Source organism: Myxine glutinosa, chromosome 14 (genome assembly GCF_964187855.1).
Source record: "Myxine glutinosa chromosome 14, kmMyxGlut1.1, whole genome shotgun sequence".
Classification (NCBI taxonomy): domain Eukaryota; kingdom Metazoa; phylum Chordata; class Myxini; order Myxiniformes; family Myxinidae; genus Myxine; species Myxine glutinosa.
In genome coordinates, this window is record NC_136274.1 from 64600543 (window position 1) to 64622878 (window position 22336).

At 44.9% G+C, this 22336-nt stretch overlaps 1 protein-coding gene across 4 annotated transcripts in view; it reads left to right on the forward strand.

The window, feature by feature from the left end:
* The window catches only part of LOC137439853 (runt-related transcription factor 3), a 64808-nt gene that overhangs the window by 39862 nt on the left and 2610 nt on the right, over nt 1–22336 (forward strand). For 2 of the 4 annotated variants that reach the window (XM_068136009.2, XM_068136015.2), the window contains exons 5-7: nt 9661–9801; nt 11122–11211; nt 11504–11721. In XM_068136009.2, coding sequence (XP_067992110.2) covers nt 9661–9801; nt 11122–11211; nt 11504–11721 — 449 coding nt within the window. The remainder of the gene's footprint in view (nt 1–9660; nt 9802–11121; nt 11212–11503; nt 11722–22336) is intronic. The other 2 variants (XM_068136010.2, XM_068136016.2) reach the window with 1 other exon arrangement.

Consider the following 22336-nt stretch of genomic DNA (forward strand, 5'->3'; position numbering starts at 1 on the left):
TCTCCCGGGAGGAAGCTATGGCACACACATTGACTACAACAATGAGGTGGTGTGGCCTCACATGACTCACCGGCAGAGTAGCCCAATGAGGGCGTGCCTACACCTACACCGACTCTAACAATTTGAGACTTAATGGGTCCTGTGTAAACCAATTACCCTACTCCGTTTATCTCCAGAAGCTACAGACATCAAAACCGGTGTGAAGGGGGAAGCATCTCTCTCTGACCGAGCATTTCAAAAACCCTTTTTCTCCTTTAACTTTAACCCCCTGCCCTATACTGAGGTTTTATCTTACTATAATTCACCAAATGTCTGTCTGTCTGTCTGTCTGTCTGTTCAAAGGTACCATAAAAACTGCTGAACCGATCTCAACGATATTTTGGGTGGATAATCCTGGGATCTCCAGGAGTAAAATTAATAGGCTATTTAGTTTTCCCAATTTCAGCTTTAGTCTCCAGCATTCTCAGGTTTGGACTCACGCATAACATTCGCGTTCACATAACGTTCATTGTTCTCATTGTGACAATGTTGTTTTCCCGGGTGCCGCACAAATGGCTGCACCGATCGCTGCACCGATCGAACTCGGTGACCCCGGACAAAGACCTTTTATAAGGACATGGGTTGTTAGAGGACACGGGAGTACATACGACATCAGGAGTACTAACTGCACACGTCTTCAGTATCAAGCTTAAATCTGTCATGGCGGATCTGAAGAGCGGAATGCTTGGAGAAGTGGTGGGCAACTTCGGCATGAAGGAGGATCAGAAACGTGGACTCCCACACTGCCACATCCTGCTGATACTTGCTCCCGCATGATGTTATTTTCCCGAGTGCCGCACAAACAGCTGCACCGATCGAGATTCAACGGATGTTTATATAAATCGTTTAAAAGAAAAAAAGCCTTCAATTTCTGATATTTAGCCTTTTAATTTGGGCCTCCCAATTGAAGCCCCGCCCGTAGGGCGAGTACCGTTGCTAGTATAACTAATATACCCGCCATCCGAGGTGCTGCTCCCATATAAAGTGCGGGCCCAGCCCTCAAATTTTCATTCGATGATTTTGCACAATATCGTGGCTGGTTGGTGTGGCTCCCTATGCAGGTCTCTACCTTCTAAATATGACAACCTTGGCCGCTGGGGTCACCTCCGAGCTTCCCTGCTCTGGCCGAATTCTGGTGAGCCCCTCTTGCTTCCCCAAATGCCCATCCTGGCACATAATTCCTCTGGTCCACTCTCCGCATATCCTTATACCTACCTCAACAAAAAATCTGGCTCACCCCTCAATGCCCATGGCTTTCTCTGGACCAGTGCACACTCAGCGCCCAGGGTGTCCTTCCTCAAAACCTACCTAAAGTCACAGTGCCTCGCCCCTAAACCCTGATCCAGCCAAGGTACGATTTGCGTGGATAAAGTGGTGAGAGAGCATGAGAAAGGAGGGCTTATGGCATTGTTGAGAAAGAAAGGTCTCAACTTGCTAGGCCTCTAGGGCCTTTCCACAAGGGTATGCCTTCCACACACCATTGGAGCCAATCACTTCTCCACAAGGTTCCGCCGACCACACGCTGTTAGAGCTCATTGCTCGTCTCTCCAGAAAGACCCACACCTCCGCGCGCCACCAGAGATGACCCGATTCTCATTTCTCCATGGTGTCCCCACGCTGCTGGAGCTGATACCGTGCTTCACCACTGGGGTCTGCACGCCGACCTCACTGATCGTGTTCTGCTCTGTGGGGATCCGTTCTGGTATGCCCCACACACGTCGGTGAACAGCAACCTTTTGCAGGAGATTGTTTTCATCATCGAGGTCAACGAAGTCAAGATCGTGACTGTCGTGGTCAGGATTGAGAAGGTCGAGATGATCGAAAGTCACTGTTAAAGTCAAGTATATGAGTGTTATTAACTTGTAATCCAGATTGAGTGTTTTCAGGTGGTAAATGAGTGTTATAAGGTAAAGGTATTATATGAGTGTTATAACATAGTATATGAGGGTTATAAGGTAAAGGTAGTATATGAGGGTTATAAGGTAAAGCTAGTATATTGGTGGTATAAGGTAAAGATAGTATATGAGTGTAAAATGTAGGATCTGACTGTTATAAGGTAGTATATGAGTATTATAATGTAGTAAATGAGGGTTATAAGGTCGTATATGAGTGTTATAAGGTAATATATAAATGTTATCATGTGAAGGTAGTATATGAGTGTTATAGGGAAGTAAATGAGGGTTAAACATAGCATATGAGTGTTATAAGGTAGTAAATGTGTGTTATAAGGTAAAGGTTATGTATTGGTGTTATAAGGTAGTATATGAGTGTTATAAGGTAGTATATATGTGTATATATATATATATATATATATATATATATATATATATATATATATATATATATATATATATATATATATATATATATATATATATATATATATATGTGTGTGTTATCATGTAAAGGTAGTATATGAGTGTTATAAGGTAGTAAATGTGTATTATAAGGTAAAGGTTTTGTATTAGTGTTATTAGGTAGAAATGAGGGTTATAAGGTAAAGGTAGTATATGAGTTTTATAAGGCAGACTATGAGGACATGTTCAAAGAGCAATAAAACAGAGTGAGGCAGACAAACATAGGGCTAGACATTTTGATGCATTGCGAATAGTCCTCTTCTAGGCCCAAACAGGTTTCCTCATAAAAATGTGAAAATGGTTTGCATGGGTTCCCACTTTGTCTCGACACGATGACCCAATTTAGATGGTTCCACGTGCAGACTTACACAAGGAGCTGACTCATGCGTTTGAAGATTCTTGGTAGTGTACATTTTTGCTTTTGTGGGTGCGGCTGTATTGGCATTCTTTTCCAACCACCCACCTTCCTAACTGCTGCTTGCCAAAAGTTTTCTTTGTATTTCTCCTGGCATGTATCTTCGAGCTTCCAAGTCCTATTACTACCCACAACTCTGTCTGTCTGTCTCCAAATATATTAGTTGCAGCCTCGTACCTTTATATCCAACATCAAGTGTGTGATAATACTCATAAGTGTATCGTATAGTACAGTAGAGTACATTTGGTATCAGTCCCAAGGTGGTACAACGGCAAGTATGTAATGTGGTACATTTGAACCCACTTTGTGCTCCTATTAAATCTTACCGGGTGGGACCCTCTTTGTAGTCCTTTAGTATTAAATCCTCCTGATCAGGCAGTCTTTGCCTGACCAGGAGGATTTAATAGGGACACAGTCTTTATGCCCCCATTAAATCCTCCTGGTCAAGCAGTCTTTATGCCCCCATTAAATCCTCCTGGTCAGGCAGTCTTTGTGACCCTATTAAATCCTCCTGGACAGGCAGTCTTTGTGCCTCTATTAAATCCTCCTGGTCACGCAGTCTTTATGCCCCCATTAAATCCTCCTGGTCACGCAGTCTTTGTGCCTCTATTAAATCCTCCTGGTCAGGCAGTCTGTATGCCCCCATTAGATCCTCCTGGTTAGACAGTCTTTGTGCCCCCTATTAAATCCTCCTGGTCAGGCAGTCTTTATGCCCCCATTAGATCCTCCTGGTTAGACAGTCTTTGTGCCCCCTATTGAATCCTCCTGGTCAGGCAGTCTTTATGCCCCCATTAAATCCTCCTGGTCACGCAGTCTTTGTGCCTCTATTAAATCCTCCTGGTCAGGCAGTCTGTATGCCCCCATTAGATCCTCCTGGTTAGACAGTCTTTGTGCCCCCTATTAAATCCTCCAGGTCAGGCAGTCTTTATGTCCCTATTAAATCCTCCTGGTCAAGCAGTCTTTATGCCCCCATTAAATCCTCCTGGTCAGGCAGTCTTTGTGACCCTATTAAATCCTCCTGGTCAGGCAGTCTTTGTGACCCTATTAAATCCTCCTGGTCAGGCAGTCTTTGTGACCCTATTAAATCCTCCTGGTCAGGCAGTCTTTATGCCCCCATTAAATCCTCCTGGTCAGGCAGTCTTTATGCCCCTATTAAATCCTCCTGGTCAAGCAGTCTTTATGCCCCCATTAAATCCTCCTGGTCAGGCAGTCTTTGTGCCCCCATTAAATCCTCCTGGTCAGGCAGTCTTTGTGACCCTATTAAATCCTCCTGGCCAGGCAGTCTTTGTGCCCCTATTAAATCCTCCTGGTCAGGCAGTCTTTGTGACCCTATTAAATCCTCCTGGCCAGGCAGTCTTTGTGCCCCTATTAAATCCTCCTGCTCAGGCAGTCTTTGTGCCCCTACTAAAGCCTCCTGGGCAGGCAGTCTTTGTGCCCCTATTAAATCCTCCTGGTCAGACAGTCTTTGTGCTCCTATTAAATCCTCCTGGTCAGACCGTCTTTGTGCCCCGATTAAATCCTCCTGGTCAGGCAGTCTTTGTGCCCCTATTAAATCCTCCTGGTCACGCAGTCTTTGTGCCTCTATTAAATCCTCCTGGTCAGGCAGTCTTTGTGCCCCCTATTAAATCCTCCTGGTCAAGCAGTCTTTATGCCACCATTAAATCCTCCTGGTCAGGCAGTCTTTGTGACCCTATTAAATCCTCCTGGTCAGGCAGTCTTTATGCCCCCATTAAATCCTCCTGGTCAGGCAGTCTTTGTGACCCTATTAAATCCTCCTGGTCAGGCAGTCTTTGTGCCCCTATTAAATCCTCCTGCTCAGGCAGTCTTTGTGCCCCTACTAAAGCCTCCTGGGCAGGCAGTCTTTGTGCCCCTATTAAATCCTCCTGGTCAGACAGCCTTTGTGCCCTGATTAAATCCTCCTGGTCAGGCAGTCTTTGTGCCCCCTATTAAATCCTCCTAGTCAGGCTGTCTTTGTGCCCCAATTAAATCGTCCTGGTCAGGCAGTCTTTGTGCCCCCTATTAAATCCTCCTGGTCAGGCAGTCTTTGTGCCCCCTATTAAATCCTCCTCGACAGGCAGTCTTTGTGCCGCTATTAAATCCTCCTAGTCAGGCAGTCTTTATGCCCCCATTAAATCCTCCTGGTCAGGCAGTCTTTATGCCCCTATTAAATCCTCCTGGTCAAGCAGTCTTTATGCCCCCATTAAATCCTCCTGGTCAGGCAGTCTTTGTGACCCTATTAAATCCTCCTGGTCAGGCAGTCTTTATGCCCCCATTAAATCCTCCTGGTCAGGCAGTCTTTGTGACCCTATTAAATCCTCCTGGCCAGGCAGTCTTTGTGCCCCTATTAAATCCTCCTGGTCAGGCAGTCTTTGTGACCCTATTAAATCCTCCTGGCCAGGCAGTCTTTGTGCCCCTATTAAATCCTCCTGCTCAGGCAGTCTTTGTGCCCCTTCTAAAGCCTCCTGGGCAGGCAGTCTTTGTGCCCCTATTAAATCCTCCTGGTCAGACAGTCTTTGTGCCCCTATTAAATCCTCCTGGTCAGACCGTCTTTGTGCCCCGATTAAATCCTCCTGGTCAGGCAGTCTTTGTGCCCCTATTAAATCCTCCTGGTCAAGCAGTCTTTATGCCACCATTAAATCCTCCTGGTCAGGCAGTCTTTGTGACCCTATTAAATCCTCCTGGTCAGGCAGTCTTTATGCCCCCATTAAATCCTCCTGGTCAGGCAGTCTTTGTGACCCTATTAAATCCTCCTGGTCAGGCAGTCTTTGTGCCCCTATTAAATCCTCCTGCTCAGGCAGTCTTTGTGCCCCTACTAAAGCCTCCTGGGCAGGCAGTCTTTGTGCCCCTATTAAATCCTCCTGGTCAGACAGTCTTTGTGCCCCGATTAAATCCTCCTGGTCAGGCAGTCTTTGTGCCCCTATTAAATCCTCCTAGTCAGGCTGTCTTTGTGCCCCAATTAAATCGTCCTGGTCAGGCAGTCTTTGTGCCCCCTATTAAATCCTCCTGGTCAGGCAGTCATTGTGCCCCCTATTAAATCCTCCTAGACAGGCAGTCTTTGTGACGCTATTAAATCCTCCTAGTCAGGCTGTCTTTGTGCCCCCTATTAAATCCTCCTGGTCAGGCTGGCTTTGTGCCCCCTATTAAATCCTCCTGGTTGAGCCCTCTTTGTGCCCCTATTAAATCCTCCTGGTTCAGCCCTCTTTGTGCCCCTTTTAAATTCTCCTGGTTCAGCCATCTTTGTGCCCCTATTAAATCCTCCTGGTTCAGTCCTCTTTATGCCCCCATTAAATCCTGGTCAGGCTGTCTTTGTGCCCCGATTAAATCCTCCTGATTGAGCCCTCTTTATGCCCCCATTAAATCCTCCTGGTCAGGCAGTCTTTGTGACCCTATTAAATCCTCCTGGTCAGGCAGTCTTTGTGCCCCTATTAAATCCTCCTGCTCAGGCAGTCTTTGTGCCCCTACTAAAGCCTCCTGGGCAGGCAGTCTTTGTGCCCCTATTAAATCCTCCTGCTCAGGCAGTCTTTGTGCCCCTACTAAAGCCTCCTGGGCAGGCAGTCTTTGTGCCCCTATTAAATCCTCCTGGTCAGGCAGTCTTTGTGCCCCTATTAAATCCTCCTAGTCAGGCTGTCTTTGTGCCCCAATGAAATCGTCCTGGTCAGGCAGTCATTGTGCCCCCTATTAAATCCTCCTAGACAGGCAGTCTTTGTGCCGCTATTAAATCCTCCTAGTCAGGCTGTCTTTGTGCCCCCTATTAAATCCTCCTGGTCAGGCTGGCTTTGTGCCCCAATTAAATCCTCCTGGTCAGGCAGTCTTTGTGCCGCTATTAAATCCTCCTAGTCAGGCTGTCTTTGTGCCCCCTATTAAATCCTCCTGGTCAGGCTGTCTTTGTGCCCCCTATTAAATCCTCCTGCTCAAGCAGTCTTTATGCCACCATTAAATCCTCCTGGTCAGGCAGTCTTTGTGACCCTATTAAATCCTCCTGGTCAGGCAGTCTTTATGCCCCCATTAAATCCTCCTGGTCAGGCAGTCTTTGTGACCCTATTAAATCCTCCTGGTCAGGCAGTCTTTGTGCCCCTATTAAATCCTCCTGCTCAGGCAGTCTTTGTGCCCCTACTAAAGCCTCCTGGGCAGGCAGTCTTTGTGCCCCTATTAAATCCTCCTGGTCAGACAGTCTTTGTGCCCCGATTAAATCCTCCTGGTCAGGCAGTCTTTGTGCCCCTATTAAATCCTCCTAGTCAGGCTGTCTTTGTGCCCCAATTAAATCGTCCTGGTCAGGCAGTCTTTGTGCCCCCTAGTAAATCCTCCTGGTGAGGCAGTCATTGTGCCCCCTATTAAATCCTCCTCGACAGGCAGTCTTTGTGCCGCTATTAAATCCTCCTAGTCAGGCTGTCTTTGTGCCCCCTATTAAATCCTCCTGGTCAGGCTGTCTTTGTGCCCCAATTAAATCCTCCTGGTCAGGCAGTCTTTGTGCCCCCTATTAAATCCTCCTGGTCAGGCTGTCTATGTGCCTCAATTAAATCCTCCTGGTCAGGCTGTCTTTGTGCCCCAATTAAATCCTCCTGGTCAGGCAGTCATTGTGCCCCCTATTAAATCCTCCTGGGCAGGCAGTCATTGTGCCCCCTATTAAATCCTCCTGGGCAGGCAGTCTTTGTGCCCCTATTAAATCCTCCTGGTCAGGCAGTCATTGTGCCCCCTATTAAATCCTCATGGTTCAGCCCTCATTATGCCCCCATTGAATCCTCCTGGTCAGGCTGTCTTTGTGCCCCTATTAAATCCTCCTGGTTGAGCCCTCTTTATGCCACCATTAAATTCTCCTGCTCAGGCAGTGATTGTCCCCCTATGAAATCCTCCTGGGCAGACAATCTTTATGCCCCTATTAAATCCTCCTGGTTGAGCCCTCTTTGTGCCCCTATTAAATCTTCCTGGTTGAGTCCTCTTTGTGCCCCTATTAAATCCTCCTGGTTCAGCCCTCTTTGTGCCCCTATTAAATCCTGGTTCAGCCCTCATTATGCCCCCATTAAATCCTCCTGGTCAGGCTGTCTTTGTGCCCCTATTAAATCCTCCTGGTTGAGCCCTCTTTATGCCCCCATTAAATTCTCCTGCTCAGGCAGTGATTGTGCCCCTATTAAATCCTCCTGGGCAGACAATCTTTATGCCCCTATTAAATCCTCCTGGTTGAGCCCTCTTTGTGCCCCTATTAAATCCTCCTGGTTCAGCCCTCTTTGTGCCCCTATTAAATCCTCCTGGTTGAGCCCTCTTTATGCCCCCATTAAATTCTCCTGCTCAGGCAGTGATTGTGCCCCTATTAAATCCTCCTGGGCAGACAATCTTTATGCCCCTATTAAATCCTCCTGGTTGAGCCCTCTTTGTGCCCCTATTAAATCCTCCTGGTTCAGCCCTCTTTGTGCCCCTTTTAAATTCTCCTGGTTCAGCCATCTTTGTGCCCCTATTAAATCCTCCTGGTTCAGTCCTCTTTATGCCCCCATTAAATCCTGGTCAGGCTGTCTTTGTGCCCCGATTAAATCCTCCTGATTGAGCCCTCTTTATGCCCCCATTACATTCTCCTGGTCAGGCAGTGCTTGTGCCCCTATTAAATCCTCCTGGTCAGGCTGTCTTTGTGCCCCCATTAAATCCTGGTCAGGCTGTCTTTGTGCCCCGATTAAATCCTCCTGGTTGAGCCCTCTTTATGCTCCCATTAAATTCTCCTGGTCAGGCAGTGTTTGTGCCCCTATTAAATCCTGGTCGGGCAGTCTTTGTGCCCCTTTTAAATCCTCCTGATTGAGCCCTCTTTATGCCCCCATTAAATTCTCCTGGTCAGGCAATGTTTGTGCCCCCTATTAAATCCTCCTGGTCAGGCACAGGCCGTCTTTGTGCCCCTATTAAATCCTCCTGGTTGAGCCCTCTTTATGCCCCCATTAAATGCTCCTGGTCAGGCAGTGTTTGTGCCCCCTATTAAATCCTCCTGGTCAGGCACAGGCCGTCTTTGTGCCCCTATTAAATCCTCCTGGTTGAGCCCTCTTTATGCCCCCATTAAATCCTCCTGGTCAGGCAGTGTTTGTGCCCCCTATTAAATCCTCCTGGTCAGGCACAGGCCATCTTTGTGCCCCTATGAATTCTCCTGGTCAGGCACAGGCCATCTTTGTGCCCCTATGAATTCTCCTGGTCAGGCACAGGCCATCTTTGTGCCCCCTATGAATTCTCCTGGTCAGGCACAGGCCATCTTTGTGCCTCTATGAATTCTCCTGGTCAGGCACAGGCCATCTTTGTGCCCCTATGAATTCTCCTGGTCAGGCACAGGCCATCTTTGTGCCCCTATGAATTCTCCTGGTCAGGCACAGGCCATCTTTGTGCCCCTATTTAATCCTACTGCTTCAGCCCTGTTTGTGCCCCTATTCTGGTTAGGCCATCCTCGTGCTCGTTTCCACACGTGATGAGCACGTCACCAAACGGCTACATCAACATTTCCACTCACCTGTCACAGTCTCACACTCGCTATGTCTGCTCACTTGCTTTGCCTTATCATCTTCATTGTTGAGCGACTACATCCATGTTGAGAGAATTCCCTTTGTTTTTGGAGGAACCTGTTTCACATTCATTTTGAGTTTGTGACCGGAAGGTTCCTATTCACTTCTCTGGGTCATCATAAAATTGGACCCTAAAGGTACACCTGTGTTGATGAATCAATCACACGTAGTGAATTCATTGTTGTGAATAAACACAGATTTTACAATTTGGTATCGGGTTCCAGAGATGGAAACGACTGGCTGGATAGGGTGGGGGGGGGGGGGGGCAGGGTGTTTTAATCGTACCCTTGTTCTGTTCTTGATATTCCTCATCTGCTCTCGCCAGGACACAGGCAGCGGCCGGAGGAGCACCCTCTCCCCTTCACCGACTTGGAGCACTACTGCCGGTCCTCAATCCGACACGGAACTCCAACCTCTGGGCACCAAACCCCACTGAATCCCTCTTCACACTACACCATCCCAACTGGTACACCAATCTCCCTCCCTGTTATCCCTCTTTTTGACAATCATCCCGATTCGGTTTTGTGGTACAGAAATAACCTAAAGCTGGGTTTAGATAGAAAAGGTTTTATGTTTTCAAATCAAATCAAATTTGGGTTTACTTCCACACCAGACAGAAGTAGTCCAAGGACGAAAAAAGTTAAGTTCCATTGAGATAAAACAAAATGGAGTAGTATTGATGATAAAATAGAAAACTACTCGTGAAAATAATCAAAACAAAAAATAGTGCAAAGCACGATGCTTGCGAAATTCCTAAAATAAGTTGTTGACCCTTGGCCTATGTTGACCTTTTGGCTGATGTTGACCTCAAAAATAATTGGTGGTTGAATTTAGTGTCCAGATATGCAAATCCTCTTCAAATTTCAAGTAAATCAGATGAAAATTGAGGATTTGATAAATCTGGCCTGTGTGACCTTTTGGCATATGTTGACCTTTTGACCTCAAAATCAATAGGCTTCTTTCTTATGACCAACTCTACTATTTGGTAAAGTTGGCCCATGTTTACCTTTTGACCTCAAAATCAATAGGCTTCTTACTATGAAGATCAGTTTAAAATTGTGATCTGTAGGAGATTGACAGACAAACAGACAGACAAACAAACAGACAGACAAACAAAGAGACAGACAACCAGACAGACAGACAAACAAAGAGACAGACAAACAAAGAGACAAACAAACAGACAGACAAACAAACAGACAGACAAACAAACAGACAGACAAACAAAGAGACAGACAAACAGACAGACAGACAAACAGACGGACAGAATAGCACACAAGACCAACCAATATACCATACGCTAAAGTCTTCGATTTTCGCGAGTAATAATCACGCGCTTCCCTTCCTTTAAATGATTTCATTCACCATTGACTGATTATTCAAACGATGTGTTTTGTTTACCACGTGAAGCTCATATTGTCTCTTCCTGCCGTCTTCCTCCATTTACCCTGACTTTCACACTTGTTCATTCCCACTACCTGCCCATGCTTGGTCTGTCTACATTTGCTGCTGCTCCTCCATCCCTCGGCACTCCACTCAATCATTTATTTGCTGACATATTCTCTGTGCACATGTTACACCACAAACCATTCCATACTGAAATCATTCCACACTTTTTAAACTTACATTATTCATCCAATTAATTACACCTCTTATCACATTCATATGTCTTAACTGCATCTCTGACACCTCTTAACCTACCCCCCCCCACCCCCCCACCGGTATCACCCCCTCTTCTCTCCTTACATCCATGATTCCCTTTCTCAAAACCAACTTCACTTGCCCCCAGACACGCACTTCCTACAACCGTCCCCACCCTGGTCTCTTGACCAAACGTATCGTCCCGCCAGCTGTCACATCATCGGCCATCGAACAACAGGTAATTCCCACATCAGTCACCGGACATACCTGCATCCTCCACACGTCACCCCAATGCACGCTTTGTCCTCACCTCTCCCTTGCCATTTGACATTCAAAATGTCACCTCTTACACAGGTGTGCCTAAAAATCCTAATTTTCAAATCAAAAATCCTAATTTCACTCCAGTCTGAGTGGGTCTCATTGATCTCTTTAGACCAATTGATTGAGGCACAGCATGTTGATCGTAATTGCTCTGAGAGATCACTCATGGAAAACTCTTCACATATACTTCTCTGTGTGTGTCTGGCCAGGAACTGAGCCAGGTACGTGTGGGGAGTCTCGGCATCTCTCGGCTATCCCATCCCTACCCGATCCATCACACTATGGCGATTCACGGTTGCATTGTCCTGGCCCAACACTTCCCTTGTACCCGGCACCTGGCCCACCAGGAGCAGGTTCATTGGACATACCTCGCTACACATACCTGCCTCCACCGTATCCGACAAACGCTCAGCCTCAAAATCACCAGGTACATGACGACTTAAGATCGGTTACTGGCATGCGTTGAACGTGTTAACGTCATCATGATGTGATCCCCACTATGAACAACCATCAACATAAGAGCATACTGGTGATATTGATGGGTGAGCACAACCTCATTCATCATCACCATTACGAGCATTATCCACACCACCTTTATCATTATGTTCAGCATGATTATCGACATTATTATCACAATCATCACCATGGTTATCAACAGCAACACCTTTATAATCAACATTATCATCACAATCATCACCATGGTTATCAACAGCAACACCTTTATCATAAACATTATCAGCAGCGACACCTTTATAATCAACATTATCATCACAATCATCACCATGGTTATCAGCAGCAACACCTTTATAATCAACATTATCATCACAATCATCACCATGGTTATCAGCCGCAACATCTTTATAATAAACATTATCATCACAATCATCACCATGGTTATCAACAGCAACACCTTTATAATCAACATTATCATCACAATCATCACCATGGTTATCAGCAGCAACACCTTTATAATCAACATTATCATCACAATCATCACCATGGTTATCAGCAGCAACACCTTTATAATCAACATTATCATCACAATCATCACCATGGTTATCAGCAGCAACACCTTTATAATCAACATTATCATCACAATCATCACCATGGTTATCAGCAGCAACACCTTTATAATAAACATTATCATCACAATCATCACCATGGTTATCAGCAGCAACACCTTTATCATAAACATTATCATCACAATCATCACCATGGTTATCAGCAGCAACACCTTTATCATAAACATTATCATCACCATGGTTATCAGCAGCAACACCTTTATAATAAACATTATCATCACAATCATCACCATGGTTATCAGCAGCAGCACCTTTATAATCAACATTATCATCACAATCATCACCATGGTTATCAGCAGCAGCACCTTTATAATCAACATTATCATCACAATCATCACCATGGTTATCAACAGCAACACCTTTACAATCAACATTATCATCACAATCATCACCATGGTTATCAGCAGCAACACCTTTATAATCAACATTGTCATCATAATCATCACCATGGTTATCAACAGCAACACCTTTATAATCAACATTATCATCACAATCATCACCATGGTTATCAGCAGCAACACCTTTATAATCAACATTATCATCACAATCATCACCATGGTTATCAGCAGCAACATCTTTATAATAAACATTATCATCACAATCATCACCATGGTTATTAGCAGCAACACCTTTATAATCAACATTATCATCACAATCATCACCATGGTTATCAACAGCAAGACCTTTATAATCAACATTATCATCACAATCATCACCATGGTTATCAGCAGCAACACCTTTATAATCAACATTATCATCATAATCATCACCATGGTTATCAACAGCAACACCTTTATAATCAACATTATCATCACAATCATCACCATGGTTATCAACAGCAACACCTTTATAATCAACATTATCATCACAATCATCACCATGGTTATCAGCAGCAACACCTTTATAATAAACATTATCATCACAATCATCACCATGGTTATCAGCAGCAACACCTTTATAATAAAAAAAACACCTTTGGAGGCCATTTTTCCCCGCAAAGCGGGGGTTGGCCTTTTTCGGGGACCGTGGTTGTTGTTGTTTTTCGGTCCCCTTTTTGAAGCAATGTTTTACGGCCGGATGCCCTTCCTGCCACCAACCCTTTTTGTCGCCTTTTACGACAAGCAGGGAATTACCAGTGAACTGGTACTCAATTTGCCGACCTCGGAAGGATGACAGGCTGAGTCAACCCCCCTGGCGTTAATTCAGCGATCGACCGGGATTCAAACCCAGGATCCTAGGATCCTAAAGCCGGCACCCTAGCCGCTAGCCCAACACCAGGGACACCAGGAAACACCAACAACACCTTTATAATAAACATTATCATCACAATCATCACCATTGTTATCAGCAGCAACACCTTTATAATAAACATTATCATCACAATCATCACCATGGTTATCAGCAGCAACACCTTTATAATAAACATTATCATCACAATCATCACCATGGTTATCAGCAGCAACACCTTTATAATAAACATTATCATCACAATCATCACCATGGTTATCAGCAGCAACACCTTTATAATAAACATTATCATCACAATCATCACAATCATCACCATGGTTATCAGCAGCAACACCTTTATAATAAACATTATCATCACAATCATCACCATGGCTATCAGCAGCAACACCTTTATAATAAACATTATCATCACAATCATCACCATGGTTATCAACAGCCACACCTTTATAATAAACATTATCATCACAATCATCACCATGGTTATCAGCAGCAACACCTTTATAATCAACATTATCATCACAATCATCACCATGGTTATCAGCAGCAACATCTTTATAATCAACATTATCATCACAATCATCACCATGGTTATCAGCAGCAACACCTTTTAATCAACATTATCATCACAATCATCACCATGGTTATCAGCAGCCACACCTTTATAATCAACATTATCATCACAATCATCACCATGGTTATCAGCAGCAACACCTTTATAATCAACATTATCATCACAATCATCACCATGGTTATCAGCAGCCACACCTTTATAATAAACATTATCATCACAATCATCACCATGTTTATCAGCAGCAACACCTTTATAATCAACATTATCATCACAATCATCACCATGGTTATCAGCAGCCACACCTTTATAATAAACATTATCATCACAATCATCACCATGGTTATCAGCAGCAACACCTTTATAATAAACATTATCATCACAATCATCACCATGGTTATCAGCAGCAACACCTTTATAATCAATATTATCATCACAATCATCACCATGGTTATCAGCAGCGACACCTTTATAATCAACATTATCATCACAATCATCACCATGGTTATCAGCAGCAACACCTTTATCATAAACATTATCAGCAGCAACACCTTTATAATCAACATTATCATCACAATCATCACCATGGTTATCAGCAGCAACACCTTTATAATAAACATTATCAGCAGCAACACCTTTATAATCAAAATTATCATCACAATCATCACCATGGTTATCAGCAGCAACACCTTTATAATAAACATTGTCATCACAATCATCACCATGTTTATCAGCAGCAACACCTTTAGAATAAACATTATCAGCAGCGACACCTTTATAATAAACATTGTCATCACAATCATCACCATGGTTATCAGCAGCAACACCTTTATCATAAACATTATCATCACAATCATCATCGTGGTTATCAGCAGCAACACCTTTATAATCAACATTATCATCACAATCATCACCATGGTTATCAGCAGCAACATCTTTATAATCAACATTATCATCACAATCATCACCATGGTTATCAACAGCAACACCTTTATAATCAACATTATCATCACAATCATCACCATGGTTATCAGCAGCAACACCTTTAGAATAAACATTATCAGCAGCGACACCTTTATAATAAACATTGTCATCACAATCATCACCATGGTTATCAGCAGCAACACCTTTATCATAAACATTATCATCACAATCATCATCGTGGTTATCAGCAGCAACACCTTTATAATCAACATTATCATCACAATCATCACCATGGTTATCAACAGCAACACCTTTATAATAAACATTATCATCACAATCATCACCATGGTTATCAGCAGCAACACCTTTATAATCAACATTATCATCACAATCATCACCATGGTTATCAGCAGCAACATCTTTATAATCAACATTATCATCACAATCATCACCATGGTTATCAACAGCAACACCTTTATAATCAACATTATCATCACAATCATCACCATGGTTATCAGCAGCAACACCTTTATCATAAACATTATCATCACAAACATCACCGTGGTTATCAACAGCAACACCTTTATAATGAACATTATCATCACAATCATCACCATGGTTATCAACAGCAACACCTTTATAATCAACATTATCATCACAATCATCACCATGGTTATCAGCAGCAACATCTTTATGATCAACATTATCATCACAATCATCACCATGGTTATCAACAGCAACACCTTTATAATCAACATTATCATCACAATCATCACCATGGTTATCAACAGCAACACCTTTATAATGAACATTATCATCACAATCATCACCATGGTTATCAGCAGCAACACCTTTATAATCAACATTATCATCACAATCATCACCATGGTTATCAGCAGCAACACCTTTATAATCAACATTATCATCACAATCATCACCATGGTTATCAACAGCAACACCTTTATAATCAACATTATCATCACAATCATCACCACGGTTATCAGCAGCAACACCTTTATCATAAACATTATCATCACAATCATCACCATGGTTATCAGCAGCAACACCTTTGTAATGAACATTATCATCACAATCATCGCCATGGTTATCAGCAGCAACACCTTTATAATGAACATTATCATCACAATCATCATCGTGGTTATCAGCAGCAACACCTTTATAATGAACATTATCATCACAATCATCGCCATGGTTATCAGCAGCAACACCTTTATAAAAAACATTACCATCACAATCATCATCGTGGTTATCAGCAGCAACACCTTTATAATGAACATTATCATCACAATCATCACCATGGTTATCAACAGCAACACCTTTATAATCAACATTATCATCACAATCATCACCATGGTTATCAGCAGCAACACCTTCATCATAAACATTATCATCACAATCATCACCATGGTTATCAGCAGCAACACCTTTGTAATGAACATTATCATCACAATCATCGCCATGGTTATCAACAGCCACACCTTTATAATCAACATTATCATCACAATCATCACCATGGTTATCAGCAGCAACACCTTTATAATCAACATTATCATCACAATCATCACCATGGTTATCAGCAGCAACACCTTTATCATAAACATTATCATCACAATCATCACCATGGTTATCAGCAGCAACACCTTTGTAATGAACATTATCATCACAATCATCGCCATGGTTATCAGCAGCAACACCTTTATAATAAACATTACCATCACAATCATCATCGTCGTTATCAGCAGCAACACCTTTATAATGAACATTATCATCACAATCATCACCATGGTTATCAACAGTGTTACATATTTAGGTGAATGTATGTAAATTACCATGCAGGTCTTTGCTTCCGTGTGTAGTATATTAAGTTGTTGTGTAGTTGTTGTGGTTGGAGGGTCAGGAGCCCTTCTGAAAGAGTGGCAGGAAACGGAAGTGGCCGGAAGCGGAAGTGACGGAAAGGGAGGAAAAAGACACGAGGGAAAGGAAAGGAAGGTTTTTCTTCTTCCTCGCCCCGCGACGACGAGAAGGTGGAATCGACCTTACGCTGCGCGGAAAACGCGCCGTTGCGAAACGTCTGGCGAGAGGAGTTACCTGGGCGGTAAATACCTTTTGACACGTCCAGTCACCGTGAGTTCGTGCACGAAACCAAGCGTCCGGGACAGTTTGCCCCGTCTACAAAGACGCGTACGGGTCCGCACGTTGGGCCTCGCTCGCGTCGGAAGCCGCGCTGGGTTTTGCCCCGGCTACAAAGACGCGTACGGGTCCGCACTTGGGGCCTCGCGCACGTTGGACGCCGCGCTGGGTTTGCCCCGTGGCTTGGCAAGGAGGTGCGCTGCAGCCGCGGCCCCAGTCCGAGACGGCACGTTTAGAGCACGTCCGCCCGGGGCTCGTTCAACCGCCCGTGTGCGGAGAGGAGAGACATTGACCACGGAGGGAGTCAGGAGTGGGGCTCACGTGAGGAATGTATAAGATTAAGATGGCCATCTTAGAGTTTGTGTAGATGAGTTCACATGGTTGTAATATTGATTGTGCCTGGTTGTGTATTGTTGATTGCTCGGGGAAAATCTCCGTGGTTGTGTCTTTGAAAGTGTTTGGTATCATTACCATTGGAAATATATACTTGCACATCCGTTGTCGCCTGGGTGAAATTCCTATGGATTGCGTGGCGAATGCGCCTATATAATACTATTTGCTGGCGAAGGTCCTCTCACGGTCCGGGGGTCACCGAGACCTGGTATGCACTGAGGGGACCCCGTAACAGAATTGGGGGCTCGTCCAAATTACGATTTGCGGTTTCGCAATTGGGTCTACGTCCGGGATCTAAAAGTGTATAAAATAATAAAATAATAATATTTTTGGTAATTAAAATTTATTAATTAATTATTAATTGGTAATATTTTTTTTTGAGAAATTGGGGAAAGTCTTGGGGTGAAGGTTAACAGGTGTTAACGATAGGCACCATGGCGTTTGTGGCACAGAACTTTGGGGTAACCCCGAGTGAGGCACAGTTCCGAGCGTTGCTAAAGTCGGATCTCTTGAAATTGGCCAAACATTTTAACTTGGAGGTCCGAACTAATTTGAGGAAGGCAGAGTTGCAGGCCACGGTGATACAATCTATGGTGGGATTAGGAACATGGGACGAGTTAGCCTGGGAGTGGCTACCCGAAGAACCAGAAGACGTTGAGCTCCGGAAACTGGAGTTGCAATTACGGAGCCAGGAACGGATAAAAGAAGAGGAAAGGAAAGCAGAAAAGGAAAGAGCAGAAGAAGAAAGGAAAGCAGAAGAGAGAAGAGAAGAGAAACAAGCACAAGAAAGGAGAGTGGAACGAGAACTCCAGGAAAGGTTAGCAGAAGAAGAAAGGAAAGCAGAAAAGGAAAGAGCAGAAGAGGAAAGGAAAGCAGAAGAGAGGAGAGAAGAGAAACAAGCAGAGGAAAGGAGAGTGGAAAGAGAACTCCAGGAAAGAAGAGAAAAGGAACAAGCAGAGGAAAGGAGAGCTGCAAGGGACCTCGAAGCCGAGGAGAGAAAAGCGGAAAGGGAATTAAAGGAACGTGACATGCAGCTTCAGCAAGAGATCAAATTCAAGGAGCTGGAGTTAATGAGAGAACGGGGAGAGGCACCACCCTTGCTGACGGGGTCGACACCTAACCAGAAAACCTGGGATGTGGGCAGACATGTGAGGCTGGTTCCACCGTTCAGTGAAAAAGAAGTCGCGAAATTTTTTCCACACTTTGAGAAAGTGGCTCGACAATTAAACTGGCCGGAGGAGGCATGGACCATACTCGTGCAAAGTGTGCTGGTGGGGAAAGCTCAGGAAATTTATTCGGCGCTACCAATGGACCAATGTGCAGATTATGAGGTACTGAAGAAGCACATCCTCAAAGCCTATGAGTTGGTTCCGGAAGCTTACAGGCAAAAATTCAGGAATGCCAGGAAGAGGGAGAGTGAGACCCATGTGGAGTTTGCCAGAGTGAAAGAAAACATGTTTGATCGGTGGTGTGAGTCAAAAGGAGTCGGGAAAGACTTCGAGACATTGCGGGACTTGATCCTGGTGGAGGAATTCCAGCAGTGTGTCCACGAGGACATCAAAGTGTACCTGCAGGAAAAGAAGGTACCAAAGTTGTGGGACGCAGCCACCATGGCAGATGATTATGCCTTAACCCACCGAATAGGGGTCCACGAACCTAACTCCTCGCCTAGATCTCCGCAGGGGAGGTGGGGAACAGCAGGTGCGGAGAACGACCATACATGGCGGCGGCCTCGAGATGATTATGGGGACAACTATGATACCCCACCGGTTCGAAATCAGAGGGATGCGGGCCCAAGACAAACTTATAGTTCGGGGGGCCCGAGGCAGACCCCGAGTTTTTCCTCCGGGCCTACTTGCGCGTTTTGCAAAAAACCTGGACACTTGATGTCCAGTTGTTACCTCATGAAAAGGGACAACCCAGAGCGGAGTCCGACTATTACAACTCCGAATGCGATGGCTAGCGTAAGAAATCGCCATCAAGAGGGTTACCAACCATTTATTTCCGAGGGGTTTGTGTCACTGGATGGAGCCTCGACTAACCGGAGACCGGTTAGGATATTGAGAGACACAGGGGCCCATCAATCTTTAATGCTTGAAGGCATTTTGCCATGGTCCGAGGAGACGGCAACGAGGGATAGTGTTCGTTTACAGGGGATCGGGGGCGGTGTTAGTGCTCCCCTTCAGGTCATCCAGTTGGAGTCCGATTTGGTGTCAGGACCGGTCACCGTCGGTTTACAAGCCACGTTTCCTGTAGAGGGTGTATCTGTGGTTCTCGGGAATGATTTGGCCGGGGGTCAAGTTTATGGTAACCTGAGGGTTGATAAAGAGCCCAGCAGGGAAAATAACACCACACCAGCTCGGGATGGTGACAAAAGTGCCAAGTTATTTGTAGGGGGACTGAACTTCAAAACAGAGGAAGAAGTTCTGACCTCTGTCTTCAACAGATATGGGCCGCTGGTGGAAGTGCGGTTGGTAAGAGACTGGGAAACGCAACAGTCAAGAGGGTTCGGCTTTGTCACGTTTGCCAGCACAAAAGACGCCAGAGAGGCAGAGAAGAATTGGAATGGCAAGGATTTGGAGGGTCGGACCATAACAGTAGGGAAGGCATTTCGTAGGCGTCGAGAGGTCTACAGGAGAGGACAACTGGGCGGTAGTTTTGGTGGTGGCCGCAGTCAATATTATTATGGAGGCTCCCTGAGTTACGGCCGCTCCCGAAGGAAGAATTGGCAAAGTAGTGGCCGAGAAGAAGACCGGTATTCAGGGGACTACAGGGACCAGTGGTCCCACCCTAATTATTAGGGACGTTCTGAGAAGTTGAAGCACTGAAGGCGGCGGAGCCGCCGAGCCAAGATTCCTACACGAATTAACCGTGAACTCCACGTTCCTCAAGGCGCCCATGTAGAGAACTTTCCTGCACGGACTAACCGTGAACTCCGCGTTCCTAAAGGCATCCATGTAGTGAATACTCGGCTTGGCCTCCCGGAAAAGTGCTATCGAGTGGCTTAACTGGCTTTATTTTTAAGTGATAACTGTGCCCGGGGGGAACTGATAATGTGGGGGGGTTGAGTTATCTGGTTGTTTCTCCAAATTGGCCGGCAAAGAAAGTTTTCGCTGGGTTCAAACTTTCTTTCTTGAAGGGGGGGAGTGTTACATATTTAGGTGAATGTATGTAAATTACCATGCAGGTCTTTGCTTCCGTGTGTAGTATATTAAGTTGTTGTGTAGTTGTTGTGGTTGGAGGGTCAGGAGCCCTTCTGAAAGAGTGGCAGGAAACGGAAGTGGCCGGAAGCGGAAGTGACGGAAAGGGAGGAAAAAGACACGAGGGAAAGGAAAGGAAGGTTTTTCTTCTTCCTCGCCCCGCGACGACGAGAAGGTGGAATCGACCTTACGCTGCGCGGAAAACGCGCCGTTGCGAAACGTCTGGCGAGAGGAGTTACCTGGGCGGTAAATACCTTTTGACACGTCCAGTCACCGTGAGTTCGTGCACGAAACCAAGCGTCCGGGACAGTTTGCCCTGTCTACAAAGACGCGTACGGGTCCGCACGTTGGGCCTCGCTCGCGTCGGAAGCCGCGCTGGGTTTTGCCCCGGCTACAAAGACGCGTACGGGTCCGCACTTGGGGCCTCGCGCACGTTGGACGCCGCGCTGGGTTTGCCCCGTGGCTTGGCAAGGAGGTGCGCTGCAGCCGCGGCCCCAGTCCGAGACGGCACGTTTAGAGCACGTCCGCCCGGGGCTCGTTCAACCGCCCGTGTGCGGAGAGGAGAGACATTGACCACGGAGGGAGTCAGGAGTGGGGCTCACGTGAGGAATGTATAAGATTAAGATGGCCATCTTAGAGTTTGTGTAGATGAGTTCACATGGTTGTAATATTGATTGTGCCTGGTTGTGTATTGTTGATTGCTCGGGGAAAATCTCCGTGGTTGTGTCTTTGAAAGTGTTTGGTATCATTACCATTGGAAATATATACTTGCACATCCGTTGTCGCCTGGGTGAAATTCCTATGGATTGCGTGGCGAATGCGCCTATATAATACTATTTGCTGGCGAAGGTCCTCTCACGGTCCGGGGGTCACCGAGACCTGGTATGCACTGAGGGGACCCCGTAACAACAGCAACACCTTTATAATCAACATTATCATCACAATCATCACCATGGTTATCAGCAGCAACACCTTTATCATAAACATTATCATCACAATCATCACCATGGTTATCAGCAGCAACACCTTTGTAATGAACATTATCATCACAATCATCGCCATGGTTATCAACAGCCACACCTTTATCATAAACATTATCATCACAATCATCACCATGGTTATCAACAGCAACACCTTTATAATAAACATTATCATCACAATCATCACCATGGTTATCAGCAGCAACACCTTTATAATAAACATTATCATCACAATCATCACCATGGTTATCAGCAGCAACACCTTTATCATAAACATTATCATCACAATCATCACCATGGTTATCAACAGCAACACCTTTATAATAAGCATTATCATCACAATCATCACCATGGTTATCAGCAGCAACACCTTTATAATCAACATTATCATCACAATCATCACCATGGTTATCAGCAGCAACACCTTTATAATAAACATTATCATCACAATCATCACCATGGTTATCAGCAGCAACACCTTTATCATAAACATTAT